The 14886-nt window shown below is 48.3% G+C and overlaps 1 protein-coding gene across 2 annotated transcripts in view; it reads right to left on the bottom strand.

Moving 5' to 3' along the window:
• LOC139268637 (cytosolic phospholipase A2-like) overlaps window positions 1-14886 on the bottom strand; it is a 246768-nt gene that overhangs the window by 65295 nt on the left and 166587 nt on the right. For both annotated transcript variants that reach the window (XM_070887120.1, XM_070887121.1), the window contains exons 7-8: window positions 1913-2057; window positions 182-318 (exon numbers count right to left, since the gene is read on the bottom strand). In XM_070887120.1, coding sequence (XP_070743221.1) covers window positions 182-318; window positions 1913-2057 — 282 coding nt within the window. The remainder of the gene's footprint in view (window positions 1-181; window positions 319-1912; window positions 2058-14886) is intronic.

Genomic DNA, 14886 nt, shown 5'->3' with positions numbered 1-14886 from the left:
TAACTCAGCATAGAGAAGAGATCAAATCTAGAGACTTTCTGCTCTGTACAGTCTAAAATCACACTGGATGCTGCATTTACCTACTCAGTCACTGGGAGGGGCTTGATATTTCAAACAGTTCACACATGCAATTTTACTCATGGGACAATGTCTGAGAAAGATCTCTTGATGTGGAACTTACCAAGTGGAACCAGAAAGTCCTGTGACATAGGTTGAACAGTCGAAAACGCCAGACTCCATCAATGCCTTCATAACACCAGAAAATCCTACCATCGCCCTAAATCCTCCCCCAGAACCCAGAATAGCTATTGTTGGCACCTGAAAAACAACAGAGAAACTTCAATAATGTTACAGGGCACATGAATAATGACATAGTGCAAAAGAATCTCAGTAAGGGCTTCTTGGTAAACCCACTTACACTGACTCTGTCTCACACCCATACCTCTAGTTTGATTGACAATGGAGGACCTCTATCAGGACTGAAATTCAACCTGCAATTGTCAGTGTAAACCCTGTAAATTCTGTGCTCCAAATTATTACAACGCACTTCCGCACCTCTTTCATGACAGGACCTATCTGGAAATATTGCCAAATAAATGGGCACTGGAGCCATATCAGGTATGTTGAGCCCATTTTGTCCCACTTGTTGGATCTCCAGTCTGCCTCAAACAATGTCACCTATTGGCCTTCCTGTCTGGCTTATTAACATCCATCCACTTCCACAAGTTTAATTCACCTCTCTCAGAGCGCACTGTCTGAAGGGTAGATAAGGTGCAGGTAGCAACTATATAGTGACAATCATGGAGATGCCTGGAGACAGCTCGTGGTGTGTCAGAATCATTTGCAATCAAACCACTAGGCATGAAGATCATGAATTATTGTAACAGATCTCAGTATAGACATGACAGTAAAGATATGTGCACACGTATTAGTGTGGATACAAACCAGACATTCTCGCACTCCGGAGGCTGTACTGGATAAATGCTCGGAGGTTATCTTACAAAACAGAACCTACTTTAAATATGTGATGAAACCACTGTACATCAGTAACCAGCTGAGTTTTATTCTGTGATTAAATACTGATTATTCCACTTGTGATTTAATGTTCAATGTTGTGTTATTTTTGTGGGGGTATTTGAATAAGGAGAAGCTGGAGCAAAAGATTCAACTAAAGCCTCAGTATCTCAGTCTGTGAAAGTCAAAAGCATAGCATAGGTGTCAGCCATGTCCTAGATAGGACTCTCGCTTTGGTGTCAGAAGGTCATGGGTTCAAATCCCACTCCAGAGACTTGAGCACATAATCCAGGTTGACACTTCAGTGCAGTACTGAGGGAGTGCTGCATTGTCAGAGATGCTGTCCTTCGGATGAGACGTTAAACCGAGTCCTTGGCCTACCCTCTCAGGTGGATGTAAAAGATCCCACAGCGCTATTCAAAGAGAGCAGGGGAGTTCTCCCAGTGTCCTGCTCAATATTTATCCCTCAACCAACATCATAAGAAACATTATCTGGTTATTTATTTCATTGCTGTTTGTGGGAGCTTGCTGTACCCAAATTGGCTGCTGCGTTTCCTACATTCCAACAGTGACTACACTTTAAAAGTACTTAATTATTTGCAAGTGCTTTGAGATGTCCTGAGGTTGTTAAAGGCGCTATATCAATATAATTATTTATTTTCTTTTAAGAATTCTCTTGGACCAGAAGCCTGGTCTAGGATGCTGGTGACAGGCTCCATGCAATTTGAAGCACACTGGAATATAGATCTGTACAGGTAATAAAATGTGCCCATCCCATCACCAGTTTGATAACCCCACCTCTATTATCCATAATGAATGCCAATTCCCAGCCTTAGTATTCCCAATGCAGTCGAATCCTCCCGTAATAAATAGAGTTCATCACATGCTGAGACTTTACCTCCCGGATTGATTGTGGTGCACTTGTGGAATTGTTTGGGCCCAAGAGCTTCTTAATTCCTTCCATGCATTGTTCTCTTCTCTTCTGCCTGAATGATTTCTCCTCATCACACAGTGCCATGCTGAATCTCAGATCAGCTGAAGAACTGGAAGGAAAATAGAGTGATTGCAATGAAATGTGATTAAAAAATCACGTAGGGGATTGAGACTTGCAGTACAATCTTTTGAGTATAAACAAAATTGTAAGAGAAAAGCTAGAAAAAAGTTTAAGTAGCCTTTAGACCCCGAGATTATATTACAACCTTCAATCAACAGGGGGCCCAATTTCCTTTGGCAGCAGCCTCATTAATGCATTTTCATCAAATTCTTTTGTGAGAGGAAATTAAGCCTCAGACAGTTGTTAAAAATACTGAGTGTTCTCAGCAGTCTAAAGGTACAGGTGGAGCGTCCAAAATCCGGAAACCTCAGGAAAGAGGCTGTTCCGGATTCCGGGTATTTCCGTCTTTCTGACATCCCAAATCCGAAAACACCTGGGCCGAGGTAAGAGTGTTGCAGCGGCAGAGGGCGGGGTGGGGAGGGTCCTGGATGGTAGTGGAGGGTCGGTGGTGGAGGGTCGGGGGTGGTGGAGGGTCCGGGGCAGAGGTGGAGGGTCCGGGTCGGTGGCGGAGGGTGGGGGTTGGGCGGCAGTTCTGGGCTCGGCAGTGTTGGCAGCTGGGAAAACCTCTGTTGAAGACCTGCAAAACAGGCAAGTTAAAGTTTTTACTTTTTAATTCTTTTTCAGCGATTTAGTTGGTAAGGGTTTTGTGAATGCTTTGTGAATTTTAATTTTTGTGTGTGTTTCTCCCCCCCCCAGGCCCAATTCGCAGCAGTAATCGGTTTAAAAAAAATGTTCGGATTTCTGAACATTTTCAGGATTCCGGATGACCCCTCCACGCATCAACGCGGTGTCGGGATTTCAGAGCATTCCGAATTTTGGAACGCTGGATTTTGGACACTCAACTGTATTGCACCTATAGTTGGCGAAGTGCGCATGATATCATGTGACCTAATGTTAAAGGGCCAGCTACAGTAACAATGAACACACACATTTTGAACCACACCTTCGTGGAAAAAAATAGTTTATTGGCAAAGAACAAAGATAAGATTTGAAAAAAGTCAACATGGTGATTGAAATGAAAAGAAATTAATTATCAAAGAATTATAAAAACAAATAGAAAGTATTCTACAGACACAAATAACAAACGGGAAATTAAGATAGAGATAGGGCCACTAAAGAATGCACAAGATAAACTCACAGGTAATTTACAGTGAAATGGCACAAATAACTTCAGTGCCTCAGTTTTCACCTGAAAGACTAACAAGGTGGACATGATATCAGAAGAACAGATCAAAAAGGATATCAAGAGATTTAAGATAGAAAGGAGGGAGATAATTGATAAACAGCACAAGCAGAGAGAGGATAAAACCCCAGGTCTAGTAGATTTACATGCGAGCATACGCAAAGAAGCTAAGGAAGAGATAGCAGAGGCACTAACATTTAATAGAAAAGGGAATAGTGCCAGAGGACTGGCAAAACAGCGAATATTCAAAAAGGGAGATAGAACAAATCCAGGGAACTATAGACCAGTTAGCTTAACGTCGGTGGTAGGAAAAATATTGGATTCTTTACTCAAAGATATAACAGAAAAACATCTAGAAACTGAAAATATAGTAAAGAATAGTCAGCACGGATTTCAAAAGTGAAGGTCATGCTTGACCAACCTTATTGAATTCTTTGAACAAGTAACAGAAAGAATAGACAAGGGTAATGCAGTGAACGTAATATATATAGACTGTCATAGAATCATAGAAATTTACAGCACAGAAGGAGGCCATTCTGCCCATCGTGTCTGTGTCAGCCAAAAAAGAGCTATCCAGCCTAATCCCACTTTCCAGCTCTTGGTTCATAGCCTTGTAGGGTACAGCACTTCAAATGCACATTCAAGTACTTATTAAATGTGATGAGGGTTTCTGCCTCTACCACCCTTTCAGACCCCCACCATCTACTGGGTGAAACAATTTCTCCTCAACTTCCCTCAAATCCTTCCAGCAATTATTTTAAATCTATGGCCCCTGGTTATTGACCGCTCTGCTAAGAGAAATAGATCCTTCCTGTCCATTCTATCTAGGCCCCTCATAATATTATACACCTCCCTTGGGTCTATCCTCAGCCTCCTCTGTTCCAAAGAAAGCAACTCCAGCCTATCCAATCTTTCCTCACAGCTAAAATTCTCCACTCCCGGCAACATCCTCGTAAATCTCCTCTGTACCCTCTCTGGTGCAATCACATCTTTCCTGTAATATGGTGACCAGAACTGCACGCAGTATTCTTGCTGTGGCCTAACTAGTGTTTTATACAGTTCAAGCATAAACCCCCTGCTATTATATTCTATGCCTCAGCTACTAAAGGAAAGTATCCCACATGCCTTCTTAACCATCTTATCTACCTGTCCTGCTACCATCATGGATCTGTGGACATGCATTCCCAGGTCCTTCTGTTCCTCTACACTTCTTAGTGTCCTACCATTTATTGTGTATTCCCTTGCCTTGTTAGCCCTCCCCAAATGCATTACCTCACACTTCTCTGGATTTAATTTCATTTGCCACTTTTCTGCCCACCTGACTAGTCCATTGATATCTTGCTGCAGTCGACAGCTTTCTTCCTCACTATCAACCACAGGGCTAATTTTTGTATCATCTGCAAACTTCTTAATCATGCCCCCCACATTGACTGAAACAGCTTTCCAGTGATACAAACACCCAAAGGCCTTTGATAAGTTACTATACAGTAGACTCATGACTAAGGTCAGAGCATGTGGAGTCAGGAAACTCCCCGACGACGGCTGGACCTCCTGCGGCGACAGGCGACCTCCCCCTCAATGGCGACCGGGTCCAACTCCCCTATGACAGTGGTTGGCCTCCCCTCCTCCTTCAGCGACGTCTGGAGCTCTCCTTCCCCACTGGTGACCTGGCCTCTTCTCCACCTCCAACACATGATGGGTTCTGTTGTGTATCTGTAAAGTATGCACTCCCATGTTCCACCACCAGGGAGCGCATCCACTGAAGTCCCAAGGGATCCCAGCATCCCTTGGGAGCACAGTATATAAGCCGGCCCCTAAAGCCTGTTCCTCACTCTGGAGTGTCTTATTAAAGACTGAGGTCACTGTTACTTTAACCTCCCTGTGTGCAGTCTCATCTGTGTTAGGAACACAATAACTGGTGACGAGTATACAAATCCAACGCAAAGATGCAGCAAAGTGTGAGCATCCTGGAGAAGTTCTCGGAGGGTGAGGACTGGGAAGCCTATGTCGAACGGCTAGACCAGTACTTTGTAGCCAACGAGCTGGACGGAGAAGGAAGCGCTGCAAAAAGGAGAGCGGTCCTCCTCACAGTCTGCGGGGCGCCGACCTACAGCCTCATGAAGAATCTTCTGGCTCCGGTGAAACCCACAGATAAGTCATATGAGGAGCTGTGTACACTGGTTCGGGAGCATCTTAACCCGAGGGAGAGCGTGCTGATGGCGAGGTATCGGTTCTACACGTGCCAGTGATCTGAAGGTCGGGAAGTGGTGAGCTACATCGCCGAGCTAAGGTGACTTGCAGGACAGTGTGAGTTTGATGGCTACCTGGAGCAAGTGCTCAGAGACTTTTTTGTACTGGGCATTGGCCACGAGACCATCCTACGAAAACTTTTGACTGTAGAGACACTGACCCTCATTGCGATAGCACAGGCGTTTATGTCCACCAGTGATAACACCAAACAAATCTCTCAGCACACAAGTGCTAGCAATGTTCATAAATTAACTGGAACTGTGTTTGCGAGCAGAAATGTACAGGGCAGAAACCACGAGTCTGCAACTGCCAGCAGGCTTCAGGTGACCCAGATGACTCAGAGTCCGCAACAAAGGATGAATGCAAGGCAATTCACACCTTGTTGGCGTTGTGGAGGCTTCCATTCAGCCTATTCATGCCGCTTCAAATGATATGTTTACAAGAGCTGTGGAACAATGGGGCACCTCCAACGAGCTTGCAGACGAGCTGCAAGCTCTGCAAAACCTGCTAACCACCACATGGCAAAGGAAGGTCGGTCCATGGTGGATCAAAGCAATTTCAAGCCTCAGAGAGAGGAGACAGATGCTGAAGTACACGGGGTGCACACATTTTTGATGAAATGTCCACCTATAATGCTAAATGTAAAATTGAATGGCTTACCCATAGCCATCGAACTGGACACTGGTGCTAGCCAATCCATCATGAGTAAAAAGATGTTTGAGAGACTGTGGCGCAACAAGCATTCAGACCAGCCCTGAGCCGCATCCACACGAAACTGAGAACGTACACCAAAGAGCTCATCAGTGTCCTGGGTAGTGCCATGGTCAAGGTCACATACGAGGGCACAGCGCACGAACTGCCACTCTGGATTGTCCCGAAGCGATGGCCCCACATTGCTTGGAAGGAGCTGGCTGGGCAAAATCTGCTGGAACTGGGATGACATCCGAGCGCTATCACATGTTGATGAGGCCTCATATACCCAGATTCTGAAAAAATTTCCTTCCCTTTTTGAGCCAGGCACTGGAAACTTTTCCAGGGCGAAGGTGCGGATCCACTTGGTCCCAGAGGCACGACCCATTCACCACAAGGCGCGAGCGGTACCTCACATGATGAGGGAGAGAGTGGAAATCGAGCTGGACAGGCTGCAACGCGAGGGCATCATCTCCCCAGTGGAATTCAGCGAGTGGGCCAGCCCGATTGTTCCAGTACTCTAAAGTGATGGCACGGTCAGGATTTGCGGGCGATTATAAAGTAACTATTAATCGTTTCTCGCTACAGGACCAATACCCGCGACCTAAGGCAGACGACCTATTTGCGAGGCTGGCATGAGGCAAGATGTTCACCAAGCTCGACCTGACTTCGGCCTACATGACGCAGGAGCTGGAGGAGTCTTCGAAGGGCCTCACCTGCAACAACACGCACAAGGGACTGCTCATCTACAACAGATGCCCGTTTCGAATTCAGTCGGCTGCAGCGATCTTCCAGAGAAACATGGAGAGCCTACTCAAGTCGGTACCACGCATGGTGGTTTTTCAGGACGACATATTGGTCATGGGTCGGGACACCGCCGAGCACCTACAAAACCTGGAGGAGGTCCTCCAGCGACTGGATCGCGTAGGGCTGCGGCTGAAGAGGTCGAAATGCATCTTCATGGCAACAGAAGTGGAGTTTTTGGGGAGAAAGATCGCGGCGGACGGCATTCGGCCCACAGACGCCAAGACAGAGGCTATCAGGAACGCGCCCAGGCCACAGAACGTCATGGAGCTGCGGTCGTCCCTGAGTCTCGTCAACTATTTTGGTAACTTCCTACCGGGGTTAAGCACCCTCTTAGAACCCCTACATGTGTTACTGCGTAAAGGTGAGAACTGGGTATGGGGAAAAAAAACAAGTAATTGCTTTTGAGAAAGCCAGAAACATTTTATGCTTCAACAAGCTGCTTGTATTGTATAACCCGTGTAAAAGACTTGTGCTAGCATGTGATGCGTCGTCGTACGGAGTCGGGTGTGTATTACAACAAGCTAATGCTGCGGAGAAGTTGCAACCTGTCGCCTATGCTTCCAGGAACTTGTCTAAGGCCGAGACGGCCTACAGCATGATTGAGAAAGAGGCATTAGCATGTGTGTTCGGGGTAAAGAAAATGCATCAGTACCTGTTTGGCCTCAAATTTGAGCTGGAAACCGATCACAAGCCCCTCATATCCCTATTCGCTGAAAACAAGGGGATAAATACTAATGCCTCAGCCCGCATGCAAAGGTGAGCACTCGCGCTATCAGCGTATAACTATACCATCCGCCACAGGCCAGGCTCCGAGAACTGTGCGGATGCTCTCAGTCAGCTACCATTGTCCACCACGGGGGTGGAAATGGCGCAGCCTGCAAACTTGTTGATGGTGGTACAGCCCGCAGACTTGTTGATGGTCATGGAAGCATTTGAAAATGATAAATCACCTGTCACGGCCCGCCAGATTAGGACTTAGACCAGCCAAGATCCTCTGCTGTCCCTAGTAAAAAACTGTGTACTGCATGGGAGCTGGGCCAGCATCCCCATTGAAATGCAAGAGCTAATCAAGCCGTTCCAGTGGTGAAAGGACGAGCTGTCCATTCAGGCAGACTGCCTGTTGTGGGGTAACCGCGTAGTGCTATCCAAAAAGGGCAGTGAGACGTTCATCTCGGATCTCCACAGCACACACCCGGGTATAGTAATGATGAAAGCGATAGCCAGATCCCACGTGTGGTGGCCCGGTATCAACTCTGACTCAGAGTCTTGTGTACGGCAATGCAGCGTGTGTGCTCAGTTGAGCAATGCGCCCAGATAGTGACCACTAGGTTTGTGGTCCTGGCCCTCTAGACCATGGCCGAGGATCCATGTTGACTATGCGAGCCCGTTTCTCGGTAAAATGTTCCTGGTGGTGGTGGATGCTTTTTCAAAATGGATTGAATGTCAAATAATGTCGGGAAGCACTGCCACCGCCACCATTGAAAGCCTGATGGTCATGTTTGCCACCCACGGCCTGCCTGACATACTGGTCAGTGACAACAGGGCATGTTTCACCAGTGGCGAATTTAAAGAATTCATGATCCCGCAATGGGATCAAACATGTCACCTTGGCCCCGGTTAAACCAGCCTCCAATGGGCAGGCAGAGCGGACAGTACAAACAGAGCCTTAAACGAGTCACAGAAGGCTCACTCCAAACCCGCCTGTCCCGAGTACTGCTCAACTACCGCACGAGACCCCACTCGCTCACAGGGGTGCCCCCGGCTGAGCTACTCATGAAAAGGACACTTAAAACCAGACTCGCGCTGGTTCACCCCAACCTGCATGATCAGGTAGAGAGCAGGCGGCAGCAACAAAATGTAAATGATGGTCGCGCCACTGTGTCACGGGAAATTGATCTGAATGACCCTGTGTATGTGCTAAACTATGGACATGGTCCCAAGTGGATTGCGGGCACGGTGATAGCTAAAGAAGTGAGTAGAGTGTTTGTAGTCAAACTAGGCAATTGACAAATTTGCTGAAAGCACCTGGACCAAACGAGGCTGCAGTTCACAGACTGCCCTGAACAACCCACAGCAAACACCACCTTTTTCAAGCCCACAACACACACCCAAAGGATCAACGATACCATCCCGGACCAGGAAATCGAACCCATCACGCCCAACAGCCCAGCAAGGCCAGGCTCACCCAACAGCCCTGCAGGGCCAACAACACGCCAGCCCAGCGAGGGCACAGCCAACACACCAGAACAGACATTTGTACCGAGGCGGTCCACCAGGGAAAGAAAGGCTCCCGACCACCTCACCTTGTAAATAGTTTTCACTTTGACTTTGTGGGGGGATGTGATATTGTGTATCTGTAAAGCATGCACTCCCATGTTCCGCCACCAGGGAGCACATCCCCTGATGTCCCAAGGAATCCCAGCATCCCTTGGGAGCACTGTATATAAGCCGGCCCCTCAGGCCTGTTCCTCACTCTGGAGTGTCTTAATAAAAACTGAGGTCACTGTTACTTTAACCTCCCTGTGTGCAGCCTCATCTGTGTTAGGAACACAATAGGTTCCATGGCTGTGACCCCCCTTGACCTTCTACTCTGAACCCCAGTGGGGCACTGATCCTCTCAATACCTGCCCACAACAAAGCCTTGGACCACCTACCATCAAAGGCGCTACTCAGCGCCGAGCCTGCGGCCAACATGTCACCGTAGGCAATTAGGCTCATACAGCAGTGCCTGGTCTCCAGTCGTCTTGGACCCCCTTGTCACCGGACTAAGACCTTGCTCAGCTAAGCCCGTGTGGTAGCCGGTGTGCAACTGCCACCCCACGTTAAAAGAACTCACGCACAGGCATCTTCCACTCCTCTAACATGAAGTTCGGGACCTGGAACGTCAGGACCCTCATGGACAACCCCAACAGCGACAGGCCGGAACGCCGCACCGCCATAGTTGCCCGGGAACTTAGACACTTTGATATCGACATCACCGCCCTAAGCAAGACCTGATGGGCAGGGGAAGGCCAGCTCAAGGAACAAGGTGGAGGTTACACCTTCTTCTGGAAAGGGAAACTAGAGGCAGAACGCCGCCTCCATGGAGTCGGCTTCGCCATCAAAAACAAGCTGGTCGACCGCCTCAAAGACTCCCCCTGTGGAGTTAACGAACGTCTCATGACTCTTCGACTCACCCTATCCCGGAACCAGTGCGCCACAGTCATCAGTGCTTACGTCCCAACACTCGATGCAACAGATGAGAGCAAAGAGGGTTTTTACTCCAACCTCGAAAAATCCCTGTCCCGTGTCCCCACGGGCGACAAACTGATCCTCCTCGGTGACTTCAATGCCAGGGTCGGCAAGGACACAGACCTCTGGGGAGGCGTGATTGGCAGAGGGGGTAGGGAAAGCCAACTCCAGCCATCCCCTACTCCTGATAAAATGTTTAGAACATGAACTTGTCATCACCAACACCCTGTTCCGACAGAGGGACAAATACAAAGCATCGTGACAACACCCTCACTCCAAGCACTGGCACCTGATCTTGACCATCTTTAAAAAAGGGGACAAGTCCGACTGCGGCAAATACAGAGGAATGTCCCTGTTATCAGCCAATGGGAAAGTTGTCGCTGGAGTCCTCCTCTACCGTCTTCTCCCTGTGGTGAAGGAGCTCCTCCCGGAGTTGCAGTGCAGATTTTGTTCCCTACGAGGCACAACGGTCATGATTTTTACAGCACGACAGCTGCAGGAAAAATGCAGGGAACAGCGCCAGCCCAGAGTGGCAAAAGTAAATGTTAGAGGATGAGACCGGGGATTTAGTAATGGGGAACATGGAGATGGCAGAAATTCTGAACAAACATATTTATCAGTCTTTACGGTAGAGGACACTAACAATATTCCAACACTGGATAGTCAAGGGGCTATAGGGAGGGAGAAACTTAACACAATCACAATCACTAAGGAGGTGGTACTCAGTAAGATAATGGGACTAAAGGCAGATAATGCCCCGGACCTGATGGCTTGTATCCTAGGGTTTTAAGGAAGTAACGGCAGGGATAGTGGATGCATTGGTTGTAATTTATCAAAATTCCCTGGATTCTGGGGAGGTCCCAGCAGATTGGAAAACTGCAAATGTAACGCCTTTATTTAAAAAAGGTGGCAGACAAAAAGCAGGAAGCTATAGACCAGTTAGCCTAACATCTGTGGTTGGGAAAATGTCGGTGTCCATTATTAAAGAAGCAGTAGCAGGACATTTCGAAAAGCAAAATTCGGTCAGGCAGAGTCAGCATGGATTTGTGAAGGGGAAGTTGTTATGTATTTAACCCTTGGCAACCTGTATCACACCACCAACAGAGGGCCTACCTGTTGGGAATCCCAAGGGATCCCAGCATCCCTTGGGAGCATGGTATATAAGCAGGTCACCTACCCGGTACATGCATTCTGGAGTCTTATTAAAGATGCTAAGGTCACAATTACTCATTGCTCACAGTACTCAGTTTCATCCTTTATTATGAACTTATCAATTGGCGACGAGATAACGAACAACCGCGCGAAAATGCAAAGAACTGTTGGTATCCTGGAGATGTTCTCGGAAGGGGACGATTGGGAGGCCTTCGTGGAGAGACTTGACCAATACTTTGTGGCCAACGAGCTGGAAGGGGACGAGAACGCTGCCAAATGGAGGGCGATCCTCCTAACTGTCTGTGGGACAACAACCTATGGCCTCATGAAGAATCTTCTAGCTCCGGTAAAACCAACGACCAAATACTATGAAGAATTGTGTACGCTGGTCCGGGAGCACCTAAATCCTAAGGAAAGTGTTTTGATGGCGAGGTATCGGTTCTATATGTGTCAACGGTCCAAGGGCCAGGAAGTGGCGAGCTACGTCGCCGAATTAAGGCACCTCTCAGGACATTGCGAATTTGATGGATTCCTAGAACAAATGCTGAGAGACTTTTTTGTGCTTGGCATTGGCCATGAGGTAATCCTTCGCAAACTATTGACTGCTGAAACTCCGAATCTGAGCAAAGCCATAACGATAACCCAGGCATTTATGTCCACCAGCGCTAACACCAAACAAATTTCGCAGCATAAAGAGGTTTCGGCCAGTACTGTGCACAAAGTAACGTCGTTTTCGAGCAGGAATATACGTGGCAGAACGTACACGCCGGCTGCTGCATGACCTCAGATGACCCAGAGTCCGCCATCAATCGTTAATGCGAGGCAGTTAACACCCTGTTGGCGCTGTGGAGGTGATCATCAGGCCCATCAATGCCGCTTCAAGCACTACGCGTGCAACAGCTGCAGAACAATGGGACACATCCAGCGAATGTGCAGGCGGGCTGCAAACCCTGCAAACCACCACGTTGCAGAGGAAGATCAATCCACGGTGGATCAGGCTGAATTGGGGACTGGAACCGAGGAGGCAGAAGTGTACAGGGTATACACCTTCACCACAAAATTTCTACCAATAATGTTAAAAGTTGAATTGAATGGAAATACAGTATCTATGGAACTGGACACGGGTGCAAGTCAGTCCATAATGAGCAAAAAGGCCTTCGACAGGCTGTGGTGCAACAAGGCACACAAGACCAAGCTCAGCCCCATTCACACCAAGGAACTGATCCCTGTAATTGGCAGTGCAGATGTCAAAGTCTCCTATGATGGAGCAGTGCACGAATTCCCAGGAGATGGCCCCACACTGTTTGGCAGAGGTTGACTGGGAAAAATCCGCTGGAACTGGGACGACATCCGAGCGCTTTCATCCGTCGTCGACACCTCATGTGTCCAGGTTCTGAGCAGATTTCCATCGTTGTTCGAGCCAGGCATTGGAAGCTTCTTGGGGGCGAAAGTGCAGATCCATTTGGTTTCCGGTATACGACCCATCCACCACAAGACACGGGCAGTATCGTATATGATGCGAGAGAAAGTGGAAATTGAGCTGGATAGGCTGCAGCAAGAAGGCATCATCGCGTCAGTGGAATTCAATGAGTGGGCCAGTCCGATTGTCCCGATACTTAAAGGTGACGGCACGGTCAGAATTTGTGGGGACTATAAAGTAACGATTAACTGTTTTTCGCTGCAGTACCCACTACTCATGGCAGACGGCCTATTTGAGACCCTGACTGGAGGGAAGACGTTCACCAAGTTGGACCTGACCTCGGCCTACATGACGCAGAAGCTGGAGGAATCTTCGAAAGGCTTCACCGGCATCAACATGCACAAAGGTCTGTTCATCTATAACAGATGCCCGTTCGGGATTCGGTCGGCCGCGGCAATCTTCCAATGGAACATGGAGAGCCTGCTAAAGTCGGTTCCTCTCACCATGGTTTTCCAGGACGAAATACTGGTTACAGGTCGGGACACCATCGAGCACTTGAAGAATCTGGAAGAGGTTCTTAGTCGGTTGGATCGCGTGGGACTCGGGTTGAAACGCTCAAAGTGTGTTTTCCTGGTGCCGGAAGAAGAATCGCAGCAGACGGCATCAGATCCATCGACGCCAAGACGGAGGCCATCAAGAACGCGTCGGGACCACAGAACGAGATGGAGCTGCGGTCGTTCCTGGGACTCCTCAACAATTTGATCATTTCCTACCTGGGTTAAGCGCCTTGCTAGAACCCCTACACGTGCTACTACGCAAGGGAGACGACTGGGTATGGGGGAATTCACAAGAGGCTACCTTTGAGAAAGCCAGAAGTCTGTTGTGTTCAAACAAATTGCTTGTTCTATATAACCCATGTTAACGATTAGTGCTAGCTTGCGATGCGTCGTCATACGGAGTCGGGTGTGTGTTCCAACAGGCTAACGAATCGGGGATTTTACAACCGGTCGCCTATGGGTCCAGCAGTCTGTCCAAGGCCAAAATTGCCTACAACGTGATTGAAAAAGAAGCTCTGGCGTGCATTTACGGTGTGAAAAAAAAGCACCAGTACTTGTTTGGCCTCAAGTTTGAGCTTGAAACTGACCATAAGCCGCTCATATTGCTATTCTCTGAGTGCAAAGGGATTAACAGCAATGCCTCTACCCGTATCCAAAGATGGGCGCTGTCAACATACAACTATGTAATCCACCACAGACTGGGCACAGAGAACTGCGCTGATACTCTCAGTCGGCTACCATTGCCCACCACCAGGATGGAAATGGCACAGTCTGCAGACTTGCTCATGGTAATGGATGCATTCGAAAATGAAAAGTCATCCATTACGGCCCGCCAGATCAGGACCTGGACCAGCCAGGATCCTTTACTGTCCTTTGTAAAAAAACTGTGTCCTCCATGGGAGCTGGTCCAGCGTCCCAGCGGAGATGGAGGAGGCGATTAAGCCGTTCCACAGGCACAAAGACGAAATGTCCTTGCAGGCGGACTGTCTGTTGTGGGATAATCATGTGGTCTTGCCCAAGAAAGGCAGAGAAACGTTCATTCGTGACCTACACAGCACCCACCCAGACGTTGTTATGATGAAAGCCATAGCCAGATCCCATGTGTGGTGGCCCGGCATCGACTCAGATTTAGAGTCATGCGTGCGCCAGTGCAACACTTGCTCTCAATTGAGCAATGCACCCAGAGAGGCATCGCTAAGTTTGTGGTCGTGGCCCTCCAAACCGTGGTCGAGGATCCACATGGACTATGTGGGCCCATTTCTAGGCAAAATGTTTTTGGTTGTCGTGGATGCTTATTCAAAGTGGATTAAATGTGTAATAATGTCTGTAAGCACGTCCACTGCCACCATCGAAAGCCTACGAGCCATGTTTGCCACACACGGCCTGTCTGATGTCCTCGTCAGCGACAATGGACCATGTTTCACCAGTGCTGAATTCAAGGAATTCATGACCCACAATGGGATCAAGCACATCACATAGGCCCCGTTCAAGCCCGCATCCAATGGCCAGGCAGAACGGGCAGTCCAGA

The sequence above is a fragment of the Pristiophorus japonicus genome, chromosome 8, assembly GCF_044704955.1.
Source record: "Pristiophorus japonicus isolate sPriJap1 chromosome 8, sPriJap1.hap1, whole genome shotgun sequence".
Lineage (NCBI taxonomy): Eukaryota > Metazoa > Chordata > Chondrichthyes > Pristiophoridae > Pristiophorus > Pristiophorus japonicus.
The sequence above is the reverse complement of the archived record's forward strand: the minus strand, read 5'-3'. Positions and strand labels throughout refer to the sequence as shown.